At 34.9% G+C, this 17,894-nt stretch overlaps 4 protein-coding genes across 10 annotated transcripts in view; 2 read left to right on the top strand and 2 right to left on the bottom strand.

Annotated features, from left to right (window-relative positions):
- The first annotated feature begins 1,167 nt into the window (after nt 1-1,167).
- LOC106627167 (NHL repeat-containing protein 2) lies at nt 1,168-5,823 on the top strand. The gene is made up of 3 exons (XM_014247192.3): nt 1,168-1,522; nt 1,580-2,787; nt 2,847-5,823. The coding sequence occupies exons 1-3, from the start codon at nt 1,339-1,341 to the stop codon at nt 3,630-3,632; spliced, it is 2,178 nt and encodes a 725-aa protein (XP_014102667.2). The 5' UTR covers nt 1,168-1,338; the 3' UTR covers nt 3,633-5,823.
- LOC106627169 (gamma-interferon-inducible lysosomal thiol reductase) lies at nt 4,095-5,573 on the bottom strand. Its single transcript, XM_014247194.3, has 3 exons — nt 5,433-5,573; nt 5,025-5,369; nt 4,095-4,691 (listed from the first exon to the last, which is right to left on the bottom strand). The coding sequence occupies exons 1-3, from the start codon at nt 5,529-5,531 to the stop codon at nt 4,443-4,445; spliced, it is 693 nt and encodes a 230-aa protein (XP_014102669.2). The 5' UTR covers nt 5,532-5,573; the 3' UTR covers nt 4,095-4,442.
- Nucleotides 5,824-6,103: 280 nt separating the features above from the next.
- On the top strand, nt 6,104-7,722 carry Polr1F (RNA polymerase I subunit F). The gene is made up of 2 exons (XM_070107073.1): nt 6,104-6,752; nt 6,822-7,722. Exons 1-2 carry the CDS (start codon nt 6,210-6,212, stop codon nt 7,278-7,280), a joined length of 1,002 nt encoding a protein of 333 aa, XP_069963174.1. The 5' UTR covers nt 6,104-6,209; the 3' UTR covers nt 7,281-7,722.
- A 1,353-nt stretch (nt 7,723-9,075) lies between these two features.
- Nucleotides 9,076-17,894, bottom strand: part of Nlg2 (Neuroligin 2) — a 79,864-nt gene continuing 71,045 nt past the window's right edge. For 5 of the 7 annotated variants that reach the window (XM_036370538.2, XM_036370537.2, XM_070107066.1 and 2 more), the window contains 10 exons: nt 16,555-16,926; nt 16,298-16,493; nt 16,131-16,232; nt 14,515-14,710; nt 14,157-14,345; nt 13,391-13,533; nt 11,679-12,118; nt 11,445-11,600; nt 11,231-11,377; nt 9,077-10,715 (listed from right to left, as the gene is read on the bottom strand). In XM_036370538.2, the coding sequence (XP_036226431.2) occupies nt 9,640-10,715; nt 11,231-11,377; nt 11,445-11,600; nt 11,679-12,118; nt 13,391-13,533; nt 14,157-14,345; nt 14,515-14,710; nt 16,131-16,232; nt 16,298-16,493; nt 16,555-16,926 (3,017 nt within the window). In that variant the 3' untranslated portion in view covers nt 9,077-9,639. Of the gene's footprint in view, nt 10,716-11,230; nt 11,378-11,444; nt 11,601-11,678; nt 12,119-13,390; nt 13,534-14,156; nt 14,346-14,514; nt 14,711-16,130; nt 16,233-16,297; nt 16,494-16,554; nt 16,927-17,894 lie in introns of all 7 variants that reach the window. The other 2 variants (XM_036370544.2, XM_070107067.1) reach the window with 2 other exon arrangements.

Genomic DNA, 17,894 nt, shown 5'->3' with positions numbered 1-17,894 from the left:
TACACACTTTAACAAATTATGATGTTCCTTTATTTTATACAATAAAATATATAAATATCTTCGGATCAAAGCAACTGCGTTTTAATGTTATAAGAATTATCCACTACCGGCATCTTTATTTAAAAAAAGCTTACAATTCACTAAGGATATAAAATTAGCAAAATAGCAACAGTCTTTAGTCACAAAATATTTTCTCAAATTTGCCAGCTGATAGTAAGCAAGTCACAAAATAACAAGAGTTTTTGTTTTCCATTTAGAATATAAGGATTAAGAAATTAAAAATTAATTTCTAATCCCAAACAGGGGATTTGCCCTGATCAAAAATCGAATTTTGGCAGGCAAAAAAAGACATACATTTTAGGTGCAATTCAACTTTTTTTTAAACGGCAACATTTTGCTAATTTTTTATTATTTTTTCGGGCGTATGTCATACCCCGACATTTTTTTTAATTTCCAAAAATCGCTTGTTTATAGGCTGCCACACTAGGTGTGCTCCTTAAAAAGAAACATGAAAAGATTGCATTGCAATTGTACAATATCTACTGCACTTTTTGTTTTTGTTTCTAATTCGTTAACCACTACAGTTTTGCACATACCACCATTTTGTGAAGAGTTGTTTTAAACTAAGTTTGGTTATAAACGATGATGACCAAGACAAATATGAAAATTATGCATTTTTTAAAATATGTTGAAATAAATTAAATTTACCTTACTATAGTTACATTGGGCTAAAACTCCACATTAATGAATCTACTTCCGTTTCTGAAAGCATACTTCTTCCACCTTAAATAGCGTGAACTCTTGCAGCAAAATAAGCGTTGCCGTGGGAAAGCTTCTTTGTAGGCATAAAAAAGCATGCACAAACGATCTATAAACAAGCACTTTTCTAGCAAGTTTTACACTAAACATTTATACCGATTATTTTTACGTACATAACAATTAACAATATTAATTAAATACATTTATCAATTTCAATAATTTCCGCACAACTCTTTTCCGCTTACACTTTTTCAAAGAGACTTCCGCCGCTGAATCTTTCGCTTTGAAAAGTGTTGCTGGCTCTAATAACTCTTCCCTAATTCAACAGAGTTACCGGAAATCAGTAGCAGATGTTTGCTCCCTACCAACCATTTCTGCTTTTCGCTTAAAGAAAATTTGTCAGATGTGGCAATATTAACTGCTGACTTTCATCATCGCCTAAATTTACTACATTTTTGTATATATTCACACAGTGTTTTATAATTTATAACAAGCAAAATTGCTTCGCCATTTAAGAAATTTTGGGGCACCTGCACTGGGTTTTTAGGAATATTTCACAAGCAGTTGCGAGTAGCTATAATGGATACGGAACCTTTAGACCCGATGGATATATTGGCCTATACTACAGAGGAATTGCAAGGGCGTTTTCGTCGTGCCAAAGATGACACAGAGAAGGCTAAAGTGTTTGCTGATTTCCTATGTCGTTGGGATGCAGACGCAGCGCTAGCACCTGTGAAAAATATGAAGATCGAATTTCAAGAAGGTTTTTCACAAAATTTTTTGCATAATTTTCATAAATGAATTGCATAAATATTCATAGATCTCGATTGGTTCAATGTTACACGGCCGTTACCTTTGAAGTCGTTGCATGGCAAGTTGGTTGTGCTCGATTTCTTTACCTACTGCTGCATCAATTGTATGCACATTTTACCAGAGCTGCATGCGCTCGAAGAACTCTATCCACCAGAAAGGGGCCTCGTTGTGATCGGTGTGCATAGCCCGAAATTCGAAAATGAAAAAGATGGTGCGAACATACTGTCGGCGGTACAACGTTACGGCATAACACACCCCATCGTAAACGATGCGCACATGACATTATGGCGAGCTATTGGAATACGTTGCTGGCCATCACTGCTGGTGCTGAGTCCAAGCGGTGCACCAATGTTGCTACTAATGGGTGAAGGACATGGCACATTTCTGCAAAGCTTTACCGAGCAGGCGCTACATCATTACAAAGCAAAGGGTGAAATCGATAACTCCACACTGCCACTCAAATTGTCCACCGATGCGGTGCCAGCATCAAACTTACGTTTTCCGGCAAAAATTGCGCGTAGTGAGACTGGACAATTTGCTGTTGCGGATGCCGGCAATCATCGTGTTTTAATTTTTGATAGCGCTGGTGTAGTGCGTCAACGCATAGGTGGGTGCACGGCTGGTTTCGTTGATGGCGATTTTGCAAGCGCACGTTTTAACTCACCACAAGGTCTGGATTTTCTTGATGATGATGTTTTAATTGTCGCTGACACAGAGAATCATGCTTTGCGCCAAATAACGTTGAGTGCGCGTCGTGTCGAAACGCTCGCCGGTACTGGACAACAGGGCAATGATCGTGTAGGCGGTAAATTGGGTCCGTTGCAAGCCATTTCATCGCCTTGGGATATAGCTGCGTTCCGTATGCGCGACATGGATATGTCATTCCATTTGGATGAAGGTAATGTTCCTGAAAAAGCGATTGTTTTAGTCGCTATGGCTGGCACTCATCAAATTTGGGGTTACTTTCCGGAGGGTATCATTTGGTGGAAATACCGGCAGTTAGATCCACGTGCATGTGTAGCAATTATCGGTAATGGCATGGAGGAGAATCGCAATAATTCATATCCACAAAATGCCGCATTCGCACAACCCTCTGGCTTGGCTTTGGGCAAGAATTTTCTCTACATTGCGGACAGTGAGAGTTCCAGCATACGTAAAGTGTCGATGGTGGACGGCAAAGTAATGCCGGTTGTGGGTGGCGACCGTAATCCATTAGTAAGTGGAAAATATTTTATTAATCGAAATTTTATATTTATTTATCATTTGTATTGTAGAATTTATTTGCTTTCGGTGACATCGATGGCAAACAGTACAATGCAAAACTACAACATCCGCTTGCTGTCACCTATAACAGTGTATCGGATAAAATATTTGTCGCGGACACCTACAATCACAAAATCAAAGTAATAGACACCGCCACAAGTTGTATAGAAACGCTGTTGATTAAGGACGAAAGTGGCGTGCCATTACAATTCAATGAACCCGCGGGCTTGTGTTTCGACGCCAGTGGTCAATTGCTTTATATCGCTGACACTAATAATCACCGCATACAATTGGTGGATATGAAAACACTTATCGCCAAAACCTTCAAGCTAGACTTCAATACAATTACAGCCAACACAAATAACACGGAAACCGATTCAGCGCTTAGCAGCGGCTTGCAACTGCTCAAAAGCGTGCCATTACGCGCCTGTGTACAATTGAAGTTGCGTGTAAATATAAATTTAAATAAAGAATTGAAGTTCACCGAAGCGGCACCGCAACGTTGGACACTAAAAAGTGCTACACCAGGTTTGAAAGCGTCTGCGACTTCAGGCCAAATAACTAATGGTGTAATGAATTTACAACTTGATCGCAATGCCGCTTTGCTGCCGGCAGAGGAAGAGGTTAAGTTGGATCTTGCGCTAAGCTTATGTGATGCCAAAAGTTGTCTTATGAAGCGTTTTGCATTAGTGCTGAAAGATAACAACGCTGATGCTGACACGCCACTTGATAAAGCGTGCGTACTCGATGAAAACATAAATATTGAAATTACGCCAAATGAGATTGTTATTAGTTAGTAAAGTTTAAGAATAAACTTTTGTACATTTGTTGCTATAAATTTGTATAGAAATCGTTGTGCGTCGTGTTGTTCACTTGCAAATTATATAAATGCGCGTATATGTATATTAAAGTGACTAATTTTGTAAAAATGTAATATTAGCACTACAAAGACTTTAGACGCTTTTATAATTGCAAATAAAGTGTGTACTTAAAAGGAATAGTGTGCGCAGTGTAATTTTTTGTACCACCAAATGCGATATATATAATATACCATATACAGTAAATATAGTGCATATACATACTCACAGTGCAATTTAGGTACTCGTCATCACAAAACAAAACAAAAATCTGTTACATACTTGAGATAATTTTGTTACTATAACTACTATTCATATCAATGTGACATTTCCTAGTGACTGATTTGTTATATTTACTTATATTTTTAAGATTTTTTCTTTAATCAGACAAAATGCGTTAGGTAGATTTAGGCATTTGGCAAGCAAATGTTTGTACAGATGTATTTACAACAATAATGATGATTTTACAAACGCCACAATAAAAAGTAAGTTATATCGTTTGAAAGTTGTTAAAAAAATACATGGTTTACATTTTGTGCTTACTTCATAAATACTTTGTAAATACATATATGTATATAAAGTTTTAGCTTAATTTAAAAATTTCATACTGTAAAATATTCAAAATTATAAGTTTTAAAAAAAATGCATTTGTTACGAACTACACGCAAGTGGATGACTTGTTGTTCATATGTGCTGTGTTGCTTGTTTCATACATATCTTTTGGTATTTGGCAAACTTCCAACGTTCATTCTATGTAACGCAATATTCTTTGACTTTCTGTGGATCGCCAATTATTCTGCATACTTCACCCAACAAGTCTTTTAAAATGGCTGGCTGGCGATGTTGATCACCATCCAGTGTAATAGTGGGTATAAAACTAACTGGCGGTCGCAGTGCATGCGTGGCGTCGCCGTTAAGCTTTAGCAATTCACCAGCATGATCACTGCTGAAGCACTTTTGTATGAGATCAGTGTCTTCAACACTATTTTGGCGGGCACACTGTAAGAAAATGTTACATAAATGAAGTTATGGGAAAAAAGCTACTGTAAATATGGTACATAAAAAAATGTAGTGACACACAATATATTCAATATACATGTATTCGTTTGTTGTGCACAGACGATTGCAAATAAGATATAGCAGCTGGTGTGAAGTTAGCGTGTGAATGTCATTCATTCATTCATTGTTTTGTTTTACGTGAATATATTTGTATGCCTTCTTATAAAATAACATGGTATATATTTGCGCCTGTACTTACAAAGCTATAGGTGCCAGGTGACATAAGTTAAATGTAAATTACAAATATAGTAATATAATTTTATATATTCTTACCTTCAGCATAGCCTCCTTAGGATTTCGATTATCACGTATCATACATGCAACCATATTGAGACGAGTTTGTGGGTTTTCAATGGCCTCAATCACACAGGCATGATACATGTTACCCTCGCATTCGACATGGCCATGTTGGCATTCAAAACGATAACCACCATCGGTATTGATAAATGTTTGTGCCTTGCCATATGGTATCAATTCTATATCCATAAGTGGCGCAGCTTGTCTAAAAGCCGGTAGCAATTGTTTGATTATGAAATGTTTTGAATCACCACATAATGCTTCATAGTACACAGACACCAACACTGGCGCGCCGGGTGAGCGTTTGGGCTCTGGTGGTGGCTGTTAGTTTTAATGAGGCGGAAATAATTTATATATTTTGTATGGTTATGGATATATACTTACAGCCAGTATGGCACCATGGAAAAGCAAATAGCGGATAAAGAAGAACACTGCCACAAGTGTAAACACAATTATCAAACGTTTATGCGCTGCCGACACCATTATTAGTTATCGATGTGCCTATTCCAACTATATCAACGTGATTAATAAAATACTTAAAATATTTGTTTCATTCGGCTTTCCGTGATTTTATTGTTAGATAAACATTTTCACATATGATAAGCTATTGATGTAGCTAAGTAATGGTAGTAGTGTTGTACGATCGGACTAGAAATAAATTGCCAATTTCCGACAATCACCCTTATCGGACACGATGCGAACTTAATTGAATTCACAACTTTTACTTTTTTTGTTTAAAACTACAATGTTACACAAACAACAAAAAGTTTAAAAATGTAAGCAAATTGTAATTCGAAAGAAAATCAACAATCAGCTGAGATTGAGATTTGCGAATTCGCCGCTGTGCTGCCACATGCACAAATCGCGATATTTTCAATAAGCCATGAAACGTTTTAAATAATTCGCAATTTTACAACAATTGCGCGTTTTATTTGAAAAAAAAAATCTTTTTAACGTTGTGGTTTATCTTTTACAATCATATAAGCTCAACATTTGTTCATAACGCTTAAAAAGGATGTTCAGCCTTTATTCTCTTTCAGCGTATGTTCAGTGTCACATTACTTCGATTTGACATTTGACAAGGTTGGAATTTGATTGGATACAATTTCAATGTGCTTTTAGCTAATATTTAAAATTTAATGTAGATTTTATGATATAAAGATGGCAAAAAGACTGCAAGAATATGTGAAATATAGCATAAAGGAGTTGGAATCCTATACGAAGCAAGGAGGTTCCTGTGTACGTAAAATAAATTCTAATTTACATATATCATTAGGTCCATATTGCCTGGCCGATTTTAAACATGCGCTCAGTGCTCATATAATGCGACGGAAAGTTGGCTACTATGATGCCAGTCTCGAAGGCATTGTCCTGGATATAAAGAATATAAAAGTGTTGAGCAAGTCAGCTGCATTGCGAGCAGATGATCCACGTATACATGTTGACGTGAAAGCCGACTGCTATGTGTTTTGTCCAACCGCTGGTGCGATATTGAGCGGTGTGGTGAAGCACATTGGTAACCATCATATCGGCGTGATCATTTACAGAGTTTTCAATGTGAGCATTAGGTTTGCAGCAAAGCTCAATAAGGAACAGTTTAAAATGGATGACACGGTGCAATTTCGTATAAAAAATTTCAATTTGCAAAATGTCTTCCCGTACATTGAAGGCGATCTTGTGACAGCTAGTGGCGATAAAATTACGGTAAGGGGAAAATTTCTTTCTATAATACTTTGCAGATGTTTATATAAATTAAAAATTTGTCATTTGCAGGATAAATTTATAAAACTTGAACCTGAAAGTGCTGATAGCAACATAGATTCCGGCATTGAGACGCGCGATAATCAGGAGCTGGACGAATTAGTTAACCTAATCAAGCAAGAAAAAAAATCGGGAGAGGAATGCACTCCAACAAAAGCAAACAAGAAAAAAGATAAAGTCAATGTCAGTAAAAGAAAGCGAAAAGCTAGCGAGAGTGCGGTGCAAATAACCGAACCAACACCTATTAAAAAGGAGCCTTCATCAGAGAAGAAGAAACGTAAGCATGCCAAGAGTGAAGAACTAGAAGCTACTAACAATGACAAAGCTACAGTGAAAAGTAAAACGAAAAAGACAAATGTTGAATTATTAAATGCAGCACAAATTAAAAAGGAAGAAATAGACGAATTGTTTACAACGCCTACCAAGAAACGCAAGTCGAAAACGAATAGTATATCACTTAATAGTAGCTAGTGACTTATAGTGTGCCGTTTTGAGTTTGTTCAAAGTCTCAAATTATTTTGCGGCTGTAATCAATTTTTTGAAAGATTTTAATAATAAAATAAAAAACAGCTAGTGTTCAGTTAATAGTGTTTAAGAGGAGAACGATTGGCATTTGAAAAGAGTCTACAGAGTAGCATAAAATCAATTGTTTGGAGATTTTTAAAGTAAAAACAACGTAAAAAGTTGATAAGCAAATTTTGTTTGAAAATTTAGTTATATAGTATAACTGTAAATTGGACCGCAATCCTGAACACATTTACGTTTTGCGCTAATATAATAGCCAACGTGCAAATGTACCAAAGTATATATTGTATATTTGACAGTTGATATACCTACTTATTATTTATAAGTATGCAGTACATTTAAGTTTAAATAAGCTATTTTGTAAATTAGCACTAATAAAATGAAGAAATTTTAAATGAAAAAAATGCAAACAAATTTCAATTGCGCTTATGTACATATGTATATAAATATCTCTGCGTCAGCTTATTTGCTTTTATGGAAACTTTTCTCTAAAATGAAAAAAGTAAAAGAAGTAAAACACAAAATTATTTGGGAGTTTTCTACAGATATAACAGCAATTATGTGTTGTGCGTTTGTTAAATTTCCCCTAGTTGTCGGTGATATATCTTAATAAAATATTACTGTTGAGAATATTACAATGATCACATTGTGATAACTATTCAAGAAATCGGCCACCACCATTAAAGAAACCGTTCCCAGGACATCTGTGTAAAAGAAACCGGAACGAACCCTGATTTTTATCTGGGCAACGACTGTCCACTCGGCACCATTCCTCGAAATTACTTCAAGAATGTGCCACTACAACAACAACAAACCAGTTCAAACCATTCTTTGAAGACAATATAACAACTATGAGAGCTTTAATTTTTTATTATACTTCTAAGATTTGTTAACTCGAGAATATTTTAGTGTTATCCGTTTGTTTTTGGTTCGCACGAACTTTGTAACATCCAGAAGAGCACGTCGGACAATATATAAAGTATGAATACAAACGAAAAGCATGGTGGCTGAGTTAACTTTGCCATGTCCGCATGTCTCTGTGTATATATATGTATTAGTCCCTCAGTTTTTGAGATATCAATCTGGAATTTTGCAGACGTACTTTTCTTCCCAAGGAGCTGCTCATTTGTCGAAATCGCCAATATCGGACCACTATAGCATATAGCCGTCATGCAAACTAACGTTCACTATCAATTACTTGTATGGAAAACTTTTTTATTTGACAAGATATCATCGCAAAATTCAGCATAGCTTATTGTCCAAGACAGCGCTACAATATTCAAATATATCGTTCAGATCGGACTATTACAGCATATAGCTGTCGTACAAAGTGACCGAACCAAATCAAGTTCTTGTAAGGAAATCTAATTTATTTGATAAGATATCTTCTTAAAAATTGCCATAGATTATTGTCCAAGACAGCGCTACAATATCAACGAACAAAATCAAAGGCAAGACTACCAACTCCTAACATATTGTTGAGATAACATTACTATAGCATATAATTGTCATACAAACTGACCGATCAAAATCAAGTTAAAGATCTTTTTATACGCTTTTCTGCTATAAGAAATGTAATTGTGAAGCGTATTATAGCTTCGGTGCAGCTGAATTTAGCTTTGTTTTGTTTGTTTTGTATTTAGGTTAGTTAGTATATTTTCACCTTTTCACCATAAAATAATAGCACGTTTTAATTTTGTCCAACAATAAATATAAATTTATTAGTACTAAAAAAGAATTTGATTCTTAAATTACATTTTACATTCATATAGTCACCATACAATATATTATACAATAAATAATTATTTTTTTTACTGTTTTTATTTTTATTTTAATACGCACAAATATGCGTATTGTATCTGAAATTTTTCTAAATATATAATATATATAATACGTAAATACAATATAATTTACAGCAGAATATGTTAGGTTTCAATTTGCTAAATAAAAAGCTAGTTAGACGTATTTTGGGCGTCACCAAAAAGCGAACCCGAAAATCAGGGTAACTTTTCGGAAGTATAGAATATAGTAATATTTCGTATAAATCATGTCGCAGTTAAAATAACTGCACATGTGCCGGAACTATTTATTTGCTAAGTTAACTGTAAAGCAATAATGTTATTAAAAACAGAAATAAATTTAAATAATAAGAGAGGGTTTTGCTAAACTAATAGCAAAAGAAAGCTCAAAAAAAAAAAATCAAAATAAATATCTGTAGAATAGCTAGTACATTGTACGATATTCATTTATAGTATTCATTAGTAATTGTATGCATACCTACATAAGTATTCGTATTTGAGTAAGACTAAACCGAAATCTCTTGAATATGTACACGTTTCTTGCCGCTCGTCGACGAAACCGTATTTGAGCCCGACGAACGCAAGATGCCACCTTGTTGTTGTTGCTGTTGCTGCTGTTGTTGTTGTTGTTGTAGGTGTGCGCTTTGAAATGAACGTGGCGGTGGTGGCGGTTCCGGTATATCATCATCCAAATCATTGACAATCTCATCGGTGGACACTTTGACAGCATTCTCGATTTCTTTAAACGACAACTGATCCGACGATTGCACAGCATAATCGAATTGCATTGACGTCTGACTGCCGCTGGCCATGAACGAGCTACGTCTGCTCGGCATTAGCGCCGATTCGAGCACCGCTATGCCGGGTGCCAATGGCATTTGTGTGCTATATGTAGCCATTTCGATATTACTAATTCCTTGTAGTTGCTGCATATCAGCCGCCGCTTCCTTGCTGCCACTGTAGCTGGCCGCCTCAAAAGCGCTGTGATGCTTCGTTTTCAGCAAGTCCAAGGTACTGCTCGAGCCGCCGCTGCCCTGCCAATTAAATTCCATATGTGCGGTTGTTTGCGTGGGCGGCAGCTCGACCAGCAATTTCTCATCCTTACCGCATCCTTTCGGCGGCTTCTCATCGTAGTAATTGTATTCGCCGAAAACGACCGTACTCTTGCCACTGGTAAGCGCATCAAAGCGCATGCTGTCATCATCGTCGGCCAGCGTATTCAACTTTAGTATGCTAGCAGTTTTGCTGGTCTCATTTGTGTCTTGTAGTTCCTCTTTGGTTTTTGCGTCACGTGCACGCTTTTCACGCTGATGATAAATGCCGGCGAAGATGAGTATGTTTAGTGTGAGCAGAAAGCAACCGACGGCGACGGTGGCCACTAGCGCCGTGGTGTAGCTGGGGAATTGTTTGCCGCTAAGCCGTCGGAACATTTCCAAATTGCCGATGATTCCGGTGGAGGCGGTGGCAAGATCCTTTTGTTGACCACCATTCTCTAACATGGAGCGATTGTCTGTTGCGGCAGGCTGCTGGGTGGAAGCGCTGTCGCCAATATTCGCATATATCGCGCCATCAGGGTTGCATTCTGTGGATTGTAGCGAGAGGATTGTGAAAATAAGAAGATGCAATCACTTTGGAAGATATTCTTTGGTATAATAAAAAGATCATGCCGGTCACAAAAACTACTATTTTGGAGGCGCTCAATGTTTTCAAGATAATGGAGTTTTCGGAACATAGCAAATTGATGCCAGACCAGTGCTGTCACAAATTTGTGTATAGGACTACTAGGTACGACTAGGTTTAGGTCTCAGGCAAAGCTACAAACAAAAAACAAATTGTTGGGATCGAGCCACTATAGCGTATAGCTGCCGTAAATACTGATCGTTCAAAATCAAACCATTGTATGGAAAATTTTTTTATTTGACAAGTTATCTTCCAGAAATTTCTTATAGATTATTGTCCCAGGCAAGGCTACAAACTCCTAACATATTGTTGAGGTCAGATTACTATAGCATATAGCTGTCATATTTTTTTTGTTTAAGTAGAGAAATGATCGTAAACGAGAGTAAGTATCAGTAGTAGACGAGCTACTTGTATTACCTGTTGTTGTAGCGCCGATCAAAGTATTAACGCCAGTCTTAGTGTTATTACTCACAGCCTTAGTGGCTGTTGTAGATTTTGGCGTCTTCACGACAACGGTATCCTCATCATCCGGCGGCTTCGTTTGCAATTGTGGACGCACGACACCTGTGTGGGAAGGAATTTATTTGCTTTGTTTAGTTAATTATTTACACACACGATTGCTATATTTTACCTTCGTACAAATCACGATTACTAATATCCTCAGAAAACTGATGATGGCGCATGGACTGATCATTGATATTGGAATGCTTGTGCAGTTGTGGTATCAAATTCAACCACATGGACAATTTGTGACCGCGATAATGACTCTGCACCTCGGCCTTATTACCTGTAAACATTTCGGAAATAAAGAAAATACAGTTATTGCTATTACCCTCACAAAGCATGCTACTTCAAAGCGTCTTACCCAATTCCAAGTAGAGTTGATTCACCACATCGTAGGCATCCCAGAAGGGCAAATGCTCACCACGTCCAAGACTTGGCTCGTCAGCGGCAAATCTTAATGCCGCGTTGAGTAATTCATTCGATTCGTTGTTATTATTATTATTGTTGTTGTTGTTGTGCATATGTCGTTTGTAGTAAGCGCGTCGTTCACGCATCGCGCCGCTACGCCGTTGATTGTAGATAAGCGCCAAATTTATCGCGCCGCTCGTGTCTAGCAAACTGCCATGTTGCAGGCCGAGTTGATGTGGTATGGTGAGATTGAAAAACTTGTTGACCGCATTTAGTGTTTTCAGTGAGGCGCGTTTCACTTTGCCATGGTCGAGTTGTGCAGTGACGTATCCCGGTGATCGGGATGCTGATGCAGCTATGGATGGTGTGTCTAAACCTGAATGATTTGGATTGCTGAAAGAATGGGTGATGGAGGTGATTAGTATTTGTGCTGTGGCGTATGAGTAATATTTTGAAAAAAAGCACAATTGTAGTACATGGCGTATGAGTAACATAAAATTAAATATGTATAGACAGTGAAGTTCGAGCGGGTGAACGTAATATTATACTTTATAAACATAAAAAATAGAAATAAAAAATTAATAAAAAAGATGAAATGCGGGTGATAAAAAATTATGTCTATATTTTAGACGTTCTCTAAATTATTTCTCCCATTTATGTATGTATGTTAACATTTAGGGTTAAGTTCTAAATTTGGGTCAAAAGCTTTACATTTTTTCTGTACGAGTTAAATCATGTTATGCGGTATACAAAAAAATAAAATGTGATTTAAAACTATTTACGGCAAAAATATATATATTTTTTTTTTTTAATTTTTTACTGTAAAAAATAAATTTTTATTTTTAATTGTTTATATTAATTTTTTTTTAACTACATAATAGTTTTTTTAAAGACTTTAATGTAGCTAGAACCATTTTAATATTTTAAAACATTTGTCCGACTTTCAAAACTTTTTTCAGCTAATAGAGGTCATTGATGTGTCAAAAGATGTTGACTTGGCTATATATATACAAAGGTTGTCGACTTGACTAAATGTATCCAAAAGGTGTCATTAACGCTATTAAATGTAAATGGGGCATTGACTTCAGCAAAATGTAAACAAAGGGGCCATTGCCCCTAAATGTAAAAAAAGGTTGTTGACTTGGCTAAATGTAAAAAGGTTGTGGACTTGCCTAGATGTAAACAAAAGGTTCATTGACATCATACAATTTTAACAAGGGGGTCATTGAACTCAGCAAAATGTAAACAAAGGGGTCAGTGACCTCAAATGTAAACAAAGGTTGTGGACTTGGCTAAATGTAAACTGATCTTATCAAACGTAAAGAAGGGAGTTTGGCGTTGGAAAAATATAAAATAAAGGGTCATTGACCTCATTAAATGTAAACAAAGGAATCATTAACCTGTGAAAAATGTAAAGGGTCACTGAATTTTTAAGTCAATAACTGAATCACTAATCTCGCCATTAATCACATGCACACATTTAATACCATATGATCAAATTTGACTCGGACTGACAAAAAAAATACATCTTTACATATTTTAATACAAATCCGTTTTCTATGCACTTGGGGGAAATGTTGTACCAATCTGTGTGAATGAATTAGTTCAGGTCAAATTTGATCACATCATGTAATATTTGTTATATTTGATTCTCAGCTTGCTTACCCCGTTTTCGCAAAATTCGCGAGATAGCGCAGCATAAGGCGACTAATCTGTTTCTCCTGAGTTGTATAATTGTGCGGGAATAGTGGTGAAATGGGTAATCCTAACCAAAAAGGCACATCTTCACCACGAACGGAACCGGTTCGCTAATGGAGAGATAAAATATTGTTAAAGAAATATGATATTTTAGTAAATAGAAAGTATTTTGAAGTTTGATATGAAAAATGCAATAAGTTTAGTAGGAAAAAAATCATTTTAACTCGATTATATATTGAAAAGGAGAGACAGAGCTCTATATGAAAGCTTAGAAATCGATAATGTTAAAATTTTAAAATATTTGAAGATATAATTTGAGAAAAAAAAGCATTGAATAGTTTTCTGCTTTCACTCTTTATCCACTTAGTATACTTTCCTTGTCAATACTTCATTTATTGAATTTTGTCACCAGGGCTACATATTAGTGAGTTGCCACCAGGTTTGCGATTTTTTTTCAAAAATGTTTGACTTAACATTACATTTTAAATATTTAATTCCGATTTTGGAATTAAAAACTATATTAACAAATTTTAAGTTCTTGGATCATAATTAAAAATTGAAAAAATTATAAAAAAAAAATTTTTTAATTTTTCGATCCGTTATTTGGGATTACAAATTTATAAATTTGATTTATTTGTAATTTATACAATTACGGGATTACAAAAAAAAACTATTTCAAACGGTAATTAAAATATTTTTGAATGCATTATTTGCCACCCTGCTTGCCACTTACCTGCGGATACTCCTCTTCAACTGTTCTATGCTTAAAATGTATAAAATAACTGCGACCACCACGTAAGCTATGCATATAGCCTAGTTTAATCAGCGCTGCCGCGGTATGCCCATCACTCAAAAAGGAGAGAGTAGCATCACGTGAGCTCAGGGGACTGCGTATAGCCTTCTCCCAATCGGTGTATTCATTCTGGAAAACAAAAAATATAAAAAAATGTAAAAAACAATATAATTATAATAAAAACAAAAATAAATTTTCTTTAACTTTGAATTATCGAAAAAATATATACCTTTTAGAACGAACTAAAACTCTAACTTTAACACATGGCTTATAACGGTTTTTTTTTCTGCCCACTCACCTTTAACACAGCAAATATTTCATTTAAATGATAATGAAAATTATTACGAACAAATGTTCTTAGTATACGATCACGTCGTGTTTCGTTAAAACCAAATTCCAAATCTTGTGCACTCAAATCCAGATACGATTCCACTGAGGTAAGGCAAAAAATGAGGTCGCGTTTTGGAAAGTTTGCAAATTCAATTCCTGATGTACTATTGGTGAAGAGGGAAAGGAAACAGTTAAAATGCACAAATATTGACATGAAATTTTTTTGAAAACTAAAAAATTATATTTAAATACACAATAATTAGTTTATAACAAATGATGTTGGTTTGAAAAATCAAAAAAGTAGCAAAAAGCTATTTTCGAAATTGTGTAAAATTGAGTCAATATTGCAATTCACAAATTTTGAAATTAGTTCGTTTTCGAAAATTAAAAAGTTTTATATATAGTTTTAAATATACATATAAAGTGGTTTGAAAAATACCATGAAAACTAAATTCGTAATTTATTACCGTTAGTTAATTTTATAAATAGTAACATCTATGGTTTATATACATTGTCTACTTTAATTTCCGATTTTCAAGTAGTAATGAAAATTGTCGTTATTTTTTTAATAGAAAAGTTTAAAATTAAGATCGAAAAATAAAGTTGGAATTTGAGCAAAAACGTAATTTGTATGAAATTCAAATTTCCTGCTTCGATGAAAAACTTTTATGGGTCAAATTCATTTTTCGATCTGAATTCAAAACCGTTTTCGAGTATTGTTTTGTCAATTGAAATTGTTAAAATTTTACAATGTTTTATAAACTCTAACTTTTGGGCCTCAATCAAAGACCAAAATGATTCGAATTTGATCAAAAATCTATATACTTTTAATTTTAAAACGGTATTTAGGAAGAATTTAAAATAGAAATTGTTTTATTCTAGTGAACTTGTTAAAATTTTTTATTTTTATTTAAAAAAATAATTTTTAAAATTCGATCCTAATTTAAAATTTTAATGTTATTTTAATATTAATTTTTTGGTTTTTATTGTTTTTGAATAAATAATATATACCACATTTTAAAAATAAATTTGAAATTTCTATTTAAGATTTATAAACTTTTTATAGAAATTTAAAATTTTATCGATTATAATATACTTGGAAGCTATTTTTTAAATTTCAAATTATTGGTTTTATTTTAGTAAAAAAAAATAGGGAATTAAAATTTGTAAATATTTAATTTTTTGTTTCCTAAATTTAATTTACAATTTTGTCGAATTCGTGTTGCTAATTAATCGATAATCGATAAAAAAAACATTATTTTCATGTTTACCGCTAGGAGTTATATGATGTTTTTGAGATATTGTGTAAGTGTAGTTATACAATTTGCATTACTATTTTCCAATTTTACAAATTATTTCGTTTATTACAGAAAACAATTATCGATTTTTGAGTTTTAAGTCGAAAACTTTGCAATATTCAAATAATATTTCTAATATTTTTTATTAAAAAGATTATTTAACGCATGTTATCATAATAATTTGAGACTCAATATTAAAATTTGACTATTTTTAACTATAACAAATTTTTTTTTTTTAAATTCTTCGAACCACACTTATAAACATATATTTGACACATATAGTTACCTAACAATAGCAGAACCTAAAGGCAGCGATAATTCTCCAATTGGATCGGTATTTGGCGATATGACTGTGCCATCGATGAAAGGCGCAAAGCCACTCAAAAATCTGTACGAAAAATATTTTTTATTTCTTAAATATCTTTACTTTACAATAACAAACATCAAACTCACCGCGGATGATCGATTTTGACGGCTAAGAGCTCGGCAATGGGTTTGGTGCGCAGACAAGGCGCTAAATCATCATACAACATATCACCATGACAACCAGTTTGTTCGGCAACACGACGCTTCACGAATAACGGATTCTTTTGTATGGCCCACGGTGAGAGCGCAGAGCCGCTAACCAGCACTGCGCGTTGTATAAGATCTACAAATAAGAAATTTTAATTTATTATATTTTAACTCGGAAACTTTTATACAGTACATACCGCTTGCCACGGGCGAGACCATCAATATATTGGCTAATGCTGCGCCTGTGCTATGTCCAAGCAATGTTATGCGCTGTGGATCACCGCCGAAAGCAGGCAGATTCTCTTTTAGCCAATGCAAACCAGCTACGAGATCCATTAAGCCGAAATTGCCTTGAGCGCTCTCTTTTCCACCCGTTTTGAGAAAACCAAATATGCCGAGTCGAAAGTTAATCGTCACAACGACAATATTACCATGCGCCGCTAATTCCGAACCATCGTATGGGTTACCCGAATTCCATTCATACGATTCGCCATGTAGAAGTAGTACGGTGGCGAGTAGGGTTGATGGGGGATCGTGCGTATGCTCCATGCTGTTGCTGCTAGTGGAGCCTGTAGAATGGGATGTTGAGCCTAATTATAGATTTTTTTTTTTATTTTTGATGCATTTTTTTCAAGTTATTGGAATTAAGAGTTTAGTTCACATCACTTCAATTTTCTAGATACTGATTTTTTTTGAACATAATTAAGGCAAGTTCAGATCAAGCAGTTTTAATGAAACTTCTATTGACATTTAACAAATTTCGGTATCATCTACCTCATTCCGATCTCCATAATAGATATGTATATCTTAAAGCTTAGTTATCAAATCTATTCGAAAAATTTTTTTTTCCTGAATTGGTACAATATTTTTTCATGTGAATTTTGATCTCAATATGTCAATTAGTCTGGAGACTTTTATCATGAAAAAAAAACTAAATTACGAATTTAATTGGAATCTTGTGTTTTCAATGGAATTACGGCTACGGAAATGTTAAATATGCTACATCAGTGTTTTGGGGAGTCTATTTTATCACGAACAGTAGTATTTGAGTGACACAAAGCATTCTGTGAAGGTCGTGAAGATATCGAAAACTTGTCTCATGCGAGTCGTCCCTCCACCTCTGCTAAACACGATAACATCGGAAAAGCTACAGAAACAGTGCTTGAGAAACATCGTGTTGGCATCAGAGATATAGCAGGGGATCGCACCATCTCTTATGGGTCGAGTCAACAATTTTGGCTAATGTTTTAGGTATGAAGCGTGACAAAGCTAAACTCGTACCAAAATATCTGAATCTTTTGCAAAAACGACGTCGAGTAGAGGCCGCTTGATAACGTAGTTGGGGACCCTACCTTCAACAAACGCATTATTACTGGTGCCGAGACTTAGGTTTATGAGTATGACGATGAAACTGTCCAATAATCTAGCGTATGGCGCCCCAAAAATGAGCTGAAGGCACCAAAGACCAGGCTTCAAAAAGTTATATGATAAATTGGATAAAGTGTTGGCATATATATATAATTGGATAAAGATTTTT

This window comes from Bactrocera oleae, chromosome 3 (genome assembly GCF_042242935.1).
Source record: "Bactrocera oleae isolate idBacOlea1 chromosome 3, idBacOlea1, whole genome shotgun sequence".
NCBI classification, from domain to species: domain Eukaryota; kingdom Metazoa; phylum Arthropoda; class Insecta; order Diptera; family Tephritidae; genus Bactrocera; species Bactrocera oleae.
This window is presented reverse-complemented; position numbering and strand designations above follow the sequence as displayed.

Coding starts and splice junctions, on each gene's coding strand:
- Polr1F (XM_070107073.1), top strand. CDS start 6,210: ATGGCAAAAAGACTGCAAGAATATGTGAAATATAGCATAAAGGAGTTG. Junction 6,753..6,821: donor CTAGTGGCGATAAAATTACG/GTAAGGGGAAAA, acceptor TGTCATTTGCAG/GATAAATTTATAAAACTTGA.
- LOC106627169 (XM_014247194.3), bottom strand. CDS start 5,531: ATGGTGTCGGCAGCGCATAAACGTTTGATAATTGTGTTTACACTTGTG. Junction 5,370..5,432: donor TCCATGGTGCCATACTGGCT/GTAAGTATATAT, acceptor TAAAACTAACAG/CCACCACCAGAGCCCAAACG. Junction 4,692..5,024: donor CTAAGGAGGCTATGCTGAAG/GTAAGAATATAT, acceptor ATTTTCTTACAG/TGTGCCCGCCAAAATAGTGT.
- LOC106627167 (XM_014247192.3), top strand. CDS start 1,339: ATGGATACGGAACCTTTAGACCCGATGGATATATTGGCCTATACTACA. Junction 1,523..1,579: donor GAAGATCGAATTTCAAGAAG/GTTTTTCACAAA, acceptor AAATATTCATAG/ATCTCGATTGGTTCAATGTT. Junction 2,788..2,846: donor GTGGCGACCGTAATCCATTA/GTAAGTGGAAAA, acceptor TTTGTATTGTAG/AATTTATTTGCTTTCGGTGA.